The sequence below is a fragment of the Diorhabda carinulata genome, chromosome 1, assembly GCF_026250575.1.
Source record: "Diorhabda carinulata isolate Delta chromosome 1, icDioCari1.1, whole genome shotgun sequence".
NCBI lineage: Eukaryota > Metazoa > Arthropoda > Insecta > Coleoptera > Chrysomelidae > Diorhabda > Diorhabda carinulata.
Window position 1 is genome coordinate 28,048,562 of NC_079460.1, and position 12,328 is coordinate 28,060,889.

At 28.9% G+C, this 12,328-nt stretch overlaps 2 protein-coding genes across 2 annotated transcripts in view; one reads left to right on the forward strand and one right to left on the reverse strand.

Moving 5' to 3' along the window:
• Positions 1–4,232, reverse strand: part of LOC130900456 (small G protein signaling modulator 3 homolog) — a 42,337-nt gene extending 38,105 nt beyond the window's left edge. Inside the window, exons 1-5 of the mRNA XM_057811090.1 lie at positions 3,943–4,232; positions 3,500–3,702; positions 2,350–2,448; positions 765–1,139; positions 326–456 (exon numbers count right to left, since the gene is read on the reverse strand). Of these exons, the coding sequence (XP_057667073.1) occupies positions 326–456; positions 765–1,139; positions 2,350–2,448; positions 3,500–3,702; positions 3,943–4,011 (877 nt within the window). The 5' untranslated portion in view covers positions 4,012–4,232. The remainder of the gene's footprint in view (positions 1–325; positions 457–764; positions 1,140–2,349; positions 2,449–3,499; positions 3,703–3,942) is intronic.
• A 15-nt stretch (positions 4,233–4,247) lies between these two features.
• Positions 4,248–9,944, forward strand: LOC130900482 (COP9 signalosome complex subunit 2). Its single transcript, XM_057811126.1, has 8 exons — positions 4,248–4,657; positions 4,914–5,108; positions 5,452–5,577; positions 5,758–6,100; positions 6,245–6,383; positions 8,075–8,265; positions 8,319–8,460; positions 9,666–9,944. Exons 1-8 carry the CDS (start codon positions 4,604–4,606, stop codon positions 9,808–9,810), a joined length of 1,335 nt encoding a protein of 444 aa, XP_057667109.1. The 5' UTR covers positions 4,248–4,603; the 3' UTR covers positions 9,811–9,944.
• The last annotated feature ends 2,384 nt before the right edge of the window (positions 9,945–12,328 follow it).

Genomic DNA, 12,328 nt, shown 5'->3' on the forward strand with positions numbered 1-12,328 from the left:
CGGGGATAGTTTGTTTAGTTTTTATTAATTTAATTCATAAGGTGTTTCCAGTTTGTCCTCCTTCTTTTTATTCATTTTTAACGTCGTTCGTTAAAAACGTGGTGGTGTCCAGTTTAATATTAATTTTTTACCTCATCTAATTACCAGTTATGTATATACTTTAACTGACGCCGAATACTACTTTCTGAGAAAGATGCTTTACCCAGGGAAGTAGGGTTTCAAAGGAAAGAGTTTATACATTATTTCCTGTCAAACAATCTATATATATTAAATTATAGATCGATAGATTGCAAGAAACCAATATAAGTCTCTTTCTGTTTTATACCTATTAGTGTTGAACTATAGTAAGATGCTGGTAGCAAATCTTCCACTATGGTCACCATAATCCAAAATGCACACTCTTCTTCCATAAACAATATAAGAGATGCTGCAATCATACCCATACCTTGACAATAGCTAAAAAATAATCGCAATTTAATAATATCCTCTTAAACTACATGACTTTTAGGTTATGTTACAGGTATTTTTAAGAACTTGATCCAAAAGTGATTACAAACTATAGTAAACAATAGTTGAAAAAATTCATTCCCAGACTTAATTATATTAATAGTTTCAACAAAAATAATATCATAATATTGTGTACTTGAGTTACAGTATGTGTAACAGATTTGGAATAAAATAAATGAAAAAGTCAAAATTTCACGATTTTTGAGAGATAGTATTTTAGATTAATAGTCATCTAAGGGTTAATATCGCCGACTTACCCAATTTCTGGATATAGCCAAGCAATGCCACGCAAAATCCTTCTCAATCTTGGAATACCTGTACTATTAATATTACTGTAACAGGCATTTGTTGGCATAATGTGTAACAAATCTTTTTCAATTTGTTTGGACGTCATCAAAGAATCATTGCTGGATACTTTTACAATATCTTTGTAAGAGAGCTCTGATTGATATTTCTTCTCTAGAGCTCCAGACATTCTCATCCACATCTGAGGTCTTAAAGAATGGGGAATACCTGATCTTACCATTGTAGCAAGTTTATCAGTTCTTGGTAACCTTAATTCCACTTTATCCCATGTTAAATTTGATACTTCTTTATTGTGTGAGAATTCTAGGTGAGCCACCCACTGCAACCTACAAGTCCATCATAAAATAATTCACTAAGGTATACTATTGGAGGCATAGAGGCATAAAGAAAATTACTAACAAACTTGTCGCTTTTGGAAGGCATTACAAATTAAAAATTACTTATTATGTATATTTAAACAACAATAGCTTCTATTAACTGAACACATTGTTTACTTACACTTCACCAACATTACTCTTACTGACAAAGTTATCAAAACACATGTTAGACAATGTACCTGTGAGTGTTTGCAAACATTTTCCAACATGAATATCAAAAATTGTTTTATAAATAAGTAAAATATAAGAGTTCTAGAATAATATAAAAATGGGCAATAGTGTATTTAAACATGGAACATGTATTAACTAAGTTTTTTAAGATATAATCAAAAAGAATCTTTATTGCATAAATATTGGGATTGAAAAATCAAGCAAATATTACTAAAAAGAGCTTATTATATACAACAATTTAGGTAGTCACTTCGAAGAAGACTTGATGCAAAGATTAACTGCTATATACTCGTTAGTTGGTTAGAAAAGCTACATAGCAACAAATTCTTTACTATATATACATTTAGAACAATTATCTAGTACATTTCTCAGAATTTTCCTCCAATGAAGAAAAAATGGGGCGATATAAAAAATTACAAACCTTAAAGCTAACTACAATAAAACTATGACAAAATGGCATCATAAAAATTGTGTATGATACGGACAATGGTTAAATGGAATTTGCATCTCCTAACTTGCCATATAAACAATTGAGGACCACCTTACTGTAATTCTGATATATATGAGAAAATCTATTTAGCTAAAATCAGTAAACCTAAGTGTGATTCATAAAGATGGTAGACTGACAGTCCAACAGGAAATAACATGGAAGATGTATAATGATATGGGTCTAAACATTGCGAGCTTCAATCCACTCTTCAAAGTTCAATTTTACAACTTGTTTGTGTATTAAATACAAAATATTTCGATAATATATGTTTATACAATGTTATCTAATAGTTGATGTTTGTTGTATTTTACAAACAATATAAATAATTTTAGTAGTTATTGTCAATGAAAAATATTCATTTCACTTATGAACAATATCATACAATGATTAAGATAATTAATAAACAATTTGTCAAACATTATAGCCGCAAGATTTTGGCACTTTTGCACTATGTAAGTTCATTACATTTCTGATACGACAAAAATTATTGATAATTACCTATGCTGAGGATCTTCAACAAAAGGAATACCAAGAAGTTTACTGGAATTTTGTTCAGGACCATCTTCTTCATCAACACGGAATCCAAATTCATCAAATCTAAAAATAAAATATCTTTTAAAACAAATAAATCATTCATTAATTTACTTTCACCTTGTTATCAAAAAGGAAATAAATTACATCTAACTGTCGAATATTAAATCTAGGTGAAACAGCTTAAACACACTACCATTCAAGATTATTGGAATATTCAGATGAAGGCATTTTATAAATATTTGAACAAATGAAATTACTTATTGGTAATTTCAATTACTCACTGTTAATTATTTATATGTAATAATAATGGCGTATTTAAAACAATTTTAAATAACAAATTCATAAAGCTTTATCAACCTAGATACTAATTTTTCCAATAGCGTTTTCTTCATATTCTGCTACTTGAATTGCAGTTTGTCTAATTGTCAGACTATTCTTATTTTTCTATTCTAGAGGTTTCAGGTGTAGACCATGTTGTATATTGATTTAATGTGTTTTGCTGAAATGTGAAACCCAGACCAATTATACTGGTCTCACAAGGCACTGCAGTATTCACGACCTTCTTTTTAGGATGTTTTCCATCCACATAATGATGATATCAAAGCAGACCTAAACCAACACAGACACTGCCCTCAGCTAAAATCTTAATTCCTAGGTATTTCATAATTCCATTTAACTATCAAAAATTCAAAATTTTCATGTGTTTTAGAGTACCTCCTATTTGTTTTCATAGCCCAATTTATTCTTTCTCTCAATTGGTTCAAGTACGGAGTTATTTTATGTTGTATTAACTTATTATATATTAAATTTATTTACTTGGTTATAGAACTGGCTGAAAAATATAAAATATTGAGATATATAAAAGCACATGCAGTTAAGAAATGGAACAACAAATCTCAAAAATTGTCACTACAACTACCAGCAAAACCTATAGACATAAGTAAGTATTAAAAACAAAAAAAGGACAATTCCACTGCTGGAATTACTCAGCTGCTCTATATCCAACACAAGTGTAAGTGGATAGTATTTACTTATTAATATTATAGTTACCATAAATATAAACCCATAAAAATGGTTTATTTCTACATTATTTTACCACTAATAAGAATATTACCTGTATTCCGGTTGGGAATTAGGATCATCTGGAACAGCCTGTTTTGCAATAATATCCTGTGGACACATACTGAGTGTCAATGCCGAAAAAGGACTTCCAGGACTAGGTAACACAGTATCAGATACAGTAAGGCCTTGGCTGAAACTTTCAATTATACTATCATCTGTATCATCAGGTTCTATTACTTGCTCAAATTCCCGTTTCTGAAAAAAGTAAAATAATAAATGTGGGCGAATTTACCTCTAATTATTATGTTTCATAATCATAATAAATGAAGAAGTTAGAAATTGTATGCAATGCTGAATTCTGGTACTAATAGCACAAGGTAAAGAGCTACTCAATATTGTATTTATGTATAACATTTACTATTTGTGAATTATATATTTATTAGAAATGTTAATACAGTTTTAAATATTTAAGTTGGTGATCAAACTACTGTTTACCGTGTTAGCTTCTTTTCCAACATAACCTTCGTGATTTCTCGTTTCAAATAGAGATCTTGCTAAATCCATTTTTCTCAAGTAAATTTATGATTGCAGTTAGTAAAATATGTTTGGCATTATTTTTGTGATTTCCAAATTATTTTCAAATTAGTGTAATGCTTCTCTTACAAAACTTATGAACTATAATAACATAATTTTTTGTTACTGGGTCATGTCACTAAATTTCCAAATATTTTACACCTACAAACAAAAATTCATATGTTCTTTACTCGTGTTTTATTTGTTTGTATAAACTGACTTGGCTGTCAAATAGATGTAATTTGTAACATGACTTTATTCTTAATTATCAAGTGAAAAAATTTTTGTTTTGTAATTAATTAGTCTTGTATATATCTTTATTCTGAAAGAAATGAGCTACTCTTAAAATTGGTATTCATAATTTCGTGTGACAAATTATCAAATAGCTAATTTCAATAAATGTTCTGCATTAGTAGCAGTGATAAAATAACGTAACGATAGTAATTGTCAAGTGTAGAGTGACAGGCTGTTCTCATCTCCAGTCTTCATATATTATAAATGCAGATTTTGTATTTTCTTTTTTCAGCTATCAAATTGAAGTTGTAATAATTATATTGAATATTTAAACAATATAATATATACTATGTCCGACAACGAAGATGATTTCATGTGTGACGATGAAGAAGATTACGGCTTGGTAAGCTGCTTTCGGCACATAACCTATAGTTATTATTAATATTATTTATAAAGATTTATCTCAATTGCTTTAGGTAGTTCAAACTGCGATTTTAGATTAATTAATATTATTAACTCTGATGTGGGAACCGACATAAACTTTGCAGTAGTTCTGCACATTCTCGCAAAATACTACAATACTACTACAACAGTAACTGATCGCGTTTCTAAATATTATGAAATTTTTCAACTGATACGTTGATTTATTCAATTTTTAGGAATATTCTGAAGATAGCAACTCCGAACCAGATGTTGATCTTGAAAACCAGTACTATAATAGTAAAGCATTGAAAGAAGATGAACCCTCTGCAGCACTAGCTTCCTTTCAAAAAGTGTTAGATCTTGAAAGTGGAGAAAAGGGAGAATGGGGTTTCAAAGCTTTGAAACAAATGATTAAAATAAATTTCAAACTAGTGAGTTTTTAAACATATAAATTAGAACATTTACTTTCCCTACGTATACATATTCATTACATATTATTAAATTTATATGAGGACCACGGAATCAATTCAGTAGATAATTTTGGAATAAAAAGGCAGTTCTACCAATATATAACAACCACTTTTTAATATATTGTGCCACTGATATACATATGTTCTGTATAAAACATGTGAAACTATTAAAAATTTCTTAACAATCTCATTAGTTAGGCTTTTTGGATGCTGAATATTGATTGTATACATATATTTACTAATAAGATAAGATTAATCAAATATCCATTTGTAGATTTAAACAACAACTTCCACTTGATTTTAGGGCAACTTTGAAGAAATGATGACTAGATATAAACAACTGCTTACATACATTAAAAGTGCTGTAACAAGAAATCACAGTGAAAAATCTATCAACTCTATTTTAGATTATATATCAACTTCACGAAATGTGAGTTTTACAATTTTTTTAAAAATCCTATCAAACTCTGTAATAAAATTAGTTGATTTTTCTAATTTTCCAACTAGGGTTGCAGGATATCTCATATAAAAGATATTATAGAAGTTTCAAATAAATTTGAAATCAAAAGTTATTACTGCCCATTTTACTAATTGATATTTTTATTTCTAGATGGAATTGCTACAAAATTTCTATGAAACCACATTAGAAGCTTTAAAAGATGCTAAAAATGACAGATTATGGTTTAAAACAAATACTAAATTGGGAAAACTGTACTATGATCGTGGCGATTTTAATAAATTGGCTAAAATTTTGAAACAGTTGCACCAATCTTGTCAAACTGATGATGGGGAGGATGATCTTAAAAAAGGCACACAATTGCTTGAAATATATGCTTTGGAAATCCAGATGTATACAGCACAAAAAAATAATAAGAAACTCAAAACTTTGTATGAACAATCTTTGCATATTAAATCTGCTATTCCACATCCTTTAATTATGGGAGTTATTAGGGGTGAGTTAATATCTAATAGATTGTTTTGATCAAATACTGATTTTAAATGTTCTTCTGATATTGTCATATAAACAAATTTATCTCTCTATGGAAGTATAATTTGCAAGGTTCACTGCATCAAATATATATTACTATACTTTTTAGAATGTGGTGGTAAAATGCATCTTCGAGAAGGAGAATTCGAAAAGGCCCACACTGATTTCTTTGAAGCTTTCAAAAATTATGATGAATCTGGAAGCCCCAGACGCACTACATGCTTAAAATACTTAGTTCTTGCAAATATGTAAGTATAGCCACTAATCTTTGTTCTTTTACGATATGAAATACATTTGAAATAGATAAGAATGTAGGTTGGGAATAAAGTTTCAAGTTTGTTCAAGTAATGCTTCTCATTTGTGGTAAATGCTGTCCAATGAAGTGCATATCTTTTATAAATTTGAAAATTATGAAATATTTTTTTGTTCAAATTAATATAGGAAAAAAAAATAATTGTTCATATCAAACTCACAATATGTAACTCAATTTTTGGCATATATTGCTTATGTATCCAGCCAAACAAAAAAATTTTCGTGCCAGTGAAAACGATTGCATTATGCACTTTATTAAAAATATGAAAAAGTTTTTCTGTTTTCATTTTATGCAGTTTTTTATTTTGTTTGTTCAAACAGGCCATTGATTATTAGAGAGTTTGGTGAAGAAATTGAAATCTTGTAAGGGTCCATGTAAAGCATTTGAACAGATGATTTACAAATGAGACAATTTAGTAATAAATTTATTCAGAACTTTTGACTAATGAAAAAAAATTTTTTTTCCATTTGCATGTAATTGAAAGATGTGTTCGTGTAGATCTGGATTTCATGGCCAAATTTGTTAATAAAAATGAGAGTTGGGTTTACGGCTATGATGTAGAAACAAAAATTCAGAGTTCTTAATGGAAAACAAATTTTGTTCACCTCGCCCTAATACAGCTCGTCAATCTATATCAAAGTCATGATGTGAAATGAAGCACAAACAAACTTGAAGAATATGCTAATAACTTCTTTCTTCATCATGACAATGCGCCTTGCCACTAGCCGCTTTTGATTCGCAAGTTTTTGAATGTTAAAAGTCTTCCTGTCTGTCCACATTCACCATATTTATCTTACGACTTCTGCTCCTATGCTGAAAGGGAAACATTTTGACACCATTTCTGATATTGAGAAAACCACGACATAGCAGATAAAAACCATTCCAAAAGAATTTTTGCAGTCATAGATTCAACCTTAAAATGAGTGAATAGCTAGGGTAGTACTTTGAAGGAGTTTAATTCAAATTTCATCTTTCTAATAGAATAATTCTTTATACTTTTTAATAAAACTTATACAGAGTATAAATATGTTCTTATAGATAAATCAGACTAAAAATTCAATTTTCTTCAAAATTTATCATTTTATGAACTTCAAGCGTTTTTATTAGTAAATAGATTGGAAAATGCATTTTTGGAATCTAGGTATTGTGCTAATCCGTGGTAAACTGACCATTTTTAATTACAAACTGAAACTAATCAAAATTTGCAGATTATGGAAATCCTTGGGGCGTGTGGATAAGAATTAAGAATAATAATAGACAATTGCACATATATCTATAATCTAGTATTGGGTGATCTTCTCTAGACACCCACTAATAATGGTTATGATTACATTAAATAATAGATGTACAGAATAACTTCGACCTCAGTTTCACACAACCACAAATGAATATTACGGTATTCTATTCAATTGGTTGCAAAATAGATTTATTCAAAAAATAGGTTCATTTCTACATATTTCAAAAATATTTTTAATTATCAAAAGATAGAAATATGTCATAAAAATAAATTTTACAAATGCAGTAATCTATAACTACCCAAAATATAACATGAAACTAAATATTTTACAATCATAAATTTTTATTGATATGTATCATAAAAAACAATTTTGTCTGTGTTATTCTTAGGTTGATGAAGTCTGGCATAAATCCCTTTGATTCTCAGGAAGCAAAACCATACAAAAATGATCCTGAAATATTAGCAATGACCAATTTAGTGAATGCGTACCAAAATAATGATATTAATGAATTTGAGTACATTCTGAAACAGAATAGGCAAAATATTATGGATGACCCATTTATTAGAGAGCATATTGAAGGTGAGTATATCTTTAAAGATTCAAATTTATTGGCCAACATTATATGATTTTAGATTTGCTTCGCAATATAAGAACTCAAGTACTGATAAAGTTGATAAAACCATATACTCGTATACAGATTCCCTTTATTTCTACAGAATTGAATATTGATGTTTTGGAAGTAGAGAGTTTATTGGTTTCATGTATATTGGATAAGTAAGTGATATTTTTCAAATTTTCATTGAATTTTCATAAATTTTTTTGACAGTTATATAACTTTTTCTCCTTGATTACTGGACTCATATTTGGAGATCCATGTATACTGACTAAACTTTTTACACTCCTACCTATAGCTCGTTTTGATAACCAAATTATCGTCTTCAGAGATTGAAGGTAAACTTGTCAGACAGTGTAATTGTGAGTGTTGGTGTAGTGGTAGTTTAAATAGTGTGTCCAGATTTCAACTTAAATTGAGTTTATCTACCCATGAGCTGTTTTTATAGCATTCTTTCTCGAATATCTGTAGGTTTTTTAAACACAATTGTACAGCCTAGATCCCTATAGATATGTGATGTGTAGTGTACTAGATGTGTAGAGAAAGGTTAAGTTCCAGCAATAACTAACCCAATTAAAAAACTAGCCCCACTACAATATCATACTAAGGTCTGTGTGGAATGTTAGAACTATTTCATTTTTTAAATATTCAGCCTTTATTTTGGGAATTTCAGAACAGTATGGCTATGATCTTATTATCCAAAAACACGGTTTTTGCTTTCTACAGAGCATGGGAAGTCCAGTTTAGACTTGTACTATTGTTTCTGGAGTATAATGGTGAACCCAAGTTTTATCTTTTATCGTATTGAAGGGAAAATTCTTTTTGGTTACATTGAAATATATCCAAATATTCATTTTTGTTAAATATTAAGTAATCATAGAACCAACCTTATACACACGTTTGGTTGAAATATTTACTTCATTAGCTATTTCATATACCGACGATCGCTAAGTAGGTTATGGATTTTATGAATTATTTCTGGAGTAGCTAAAATAAATGACGGCCACTTTTAGAGAATCACAAATTATTTTATCGTATGAAATACTTTAAGTATAATATATACATAACGTTTCCTCGGCCATTTCAATTGTTTCCATGTAAAAAATGTTTAATATTGGAAATACTTTTTTCTCCAAAAGCTATTGAAGAAAACTGTTTTCTTCATGTGAATATTGAAACCAATCTCCATCAGATTCTTGTAATATTTAATAGATTACATTGGAAATATGGTAAAAACTAATAATAATGGCGAAGGTGTCCCTCTTTCATTAGAACGCCCCCGTATCTGGAAAAAAAATGAACAAAAAGATTGCAACTTTTAGTTTATTTAAAACTTGACAGAGGTGCAAATTTTGTATGTTTTTAGTACAATCCAAGGTCGTATAGATCAAGTAAATCAAGTCTTATTCTTAGAAAGAGCGACAATAAATCAAGCAAGATATAGCGCTTTGGACAGATGGGCCAACCAGTTGAATACTCTTCACTCTTCCATCATCAATAAAATGGCATAATCAGATTTTCGAAAAAAAAATTGAAGTGATAGCGCTAAATAAGCGCCTTTTTGAGTAACTATGAATTTAAATTTTCTTCTAATAAATCATAAATGTATTCGTTTGAACAGTTTTTCAATAAAAAATAAACTGATTTTCATTTTTTTATTAAGTTGATTTCAAGCTAAAAAAACTAGACGTGTATGTTTAATAGGGTACTTGCATAGTTTGAGAAGAAAATAGTTTTGGATAGTTTATATACAACTATTATTATATATTTTTTTAAATTCTTTGAGCAATATTTATAGAGAGTTTGCTTATGCTTTAATTTTTGACGTGATTATGTAAAAATGCACAAACTTAATCTATAAAAGGTTTATTCACTTTATTCTTATACATAAAAAAATGTTTGATGTATACGTAATCAATAAATAAAAACTATATTATAACAGCACACGCTACGTTGCAGGTAACGATAACCTCGTAATCATCAAGCAGACAACTGCACAATGTTTTTATTAAACTTATGACGTCACAACTGAAAATCAATGAGAATCGTTTTCTTATGTAGTTAAAAATTTAAAATTTTAGCAATTTTCAGTTGAATATTCAGATATTATTTTTTCACTTTTTATTAAATATTTTACTTTCTGGCATTATTTCATATCAAGAACTTATAAAATAAACAGAAATATAAATGCTTTTTAAAAAATGCAAGTACCCTATTGAACAAAAAGAAATATAAATTATTACACTACTTGAAGTTTGTTCTTAATAGATGCCATAAATATGAAAATAAACTATTTTATTTTTATAATACATTGAAAATATCTGCCTTATTACATTTTAAAACGTTTAAAACATATTTTTTAGAAGTCATCATTGTTAGAAATATTTTCGAATATATTTTCGCGAAAGTTAACTTACTGTGACAACATTTGAATTATTTGCTGTAAAAGATTAGTATAATGTGCTTGAAATGTTTAAGGTTACTAATGTCTTCAATTTTAAAAAGAATAAAACTGCATCTGTCTTAATAATTTTTTAATGAACACATTGTAAGTGACCATTTTTTTAAAAGATTAAAAAATGAATTCTTTATGCTTCATTTAGTACTTAGTAAGAGGTTTTGAAAAAATAACAATCCTTTTTTCGTTTGTTTTTAACAAGAAATTACTATTATTCCTAAATTCCATATCCATTCCGTGCATGTGGTCTATTTCAGGTACATTCAATTACTATGTCGTAAAAAATAAATCGATAGAATATTTTACTATATTTGAAGAATTGTTGACTTATTCTTGACAGTTGTTTAAGTGAAAATGATGTATGTACAAAAGGTTATTAATCCTGTTAAAAAACATGATCCCGATCATTTTTTCACATGGTTAATTTTATTCATAACACTCACAGGCCTTCAATAACTTGAGTGAAAAGTACTTAAGTTACTCTCCCCATTGTTAATGTTGCAATGTGTATTACGAGGATGTATTGACATCTAGTTAGCCTAGACCAGTTCCATGCATAAACAAAATATTGCGTTACCATAGCAACGAACAATAACTTGATAGAAGTGTCAGTGTAAAGTTTGACGTCAAAAAAGTAAACCAGAGCTACGTATTAAATTAAAAGAAAAAAGATGTCCACCGAAATTGTGAAAATCAAAAAATTGGAGTATCGAGCCATCATCAAGTACCTGTATTTAAAAGGTAAGAAGATTTATCAAGATATGCTTAATACCCTTGGTGATCAATGTTCTTTACAACATTACTGTTGCTAGACACATCTGCATATTTATTTTTTTACTAGATAATGTGCTGATCAAATCCCCATTACCCCATTAATGGGGTGAATATACTTAATGTATGCTAACTTTGAAACGGTAGAGGAAGCTCTGCGAATTACCTAACAAACTAGTGTCCAGAGTGAGACAGCATCTTTCCATCCTCAGCAATCTCAGGTCTGACATAACTTTATCATATCACATGTCAGCGAACAAGACTTAAATTCAAGTACGGTTACTGTGTCAAGTGCAAGATTGAACCATTGATAAACATTACAATTCCTAAATTTGAACTTTGTGCTGCAGCATTTTTGTGCAAATTAATAGAAAAGATTAAGCAGTCGTTAGAAATCAAGATCAACAAAAGAATGTACCATTGGAACAATTCAACAATTATGTTGTGGTGGATAAATGGTTAGCCATATCAATGGAAACAATTTCTCTCAAATCGAATAGCAGATATTCAAACCATATCAAAAATAAATGAATGGCTTCATGTGGCTACAAAGGGAAACTCTACAGATATGAAATATAGAGGAATGCACTCCTAAAAAAATTATTAGATTATTAATTATGATGGAATGGTACACGTTAGCTAAGACAGAAAAAAAATAATTGACCATTTTAAATAACCAACGGGCATTCCAGAAACAAAACGTCATACAAAAATACAATTTTCTCCACTTACAAACATTGCTAAATGTTTGGGAAAATATAAAAACGATGTCAGAATTAGACTATTGTTTGAAAATACGT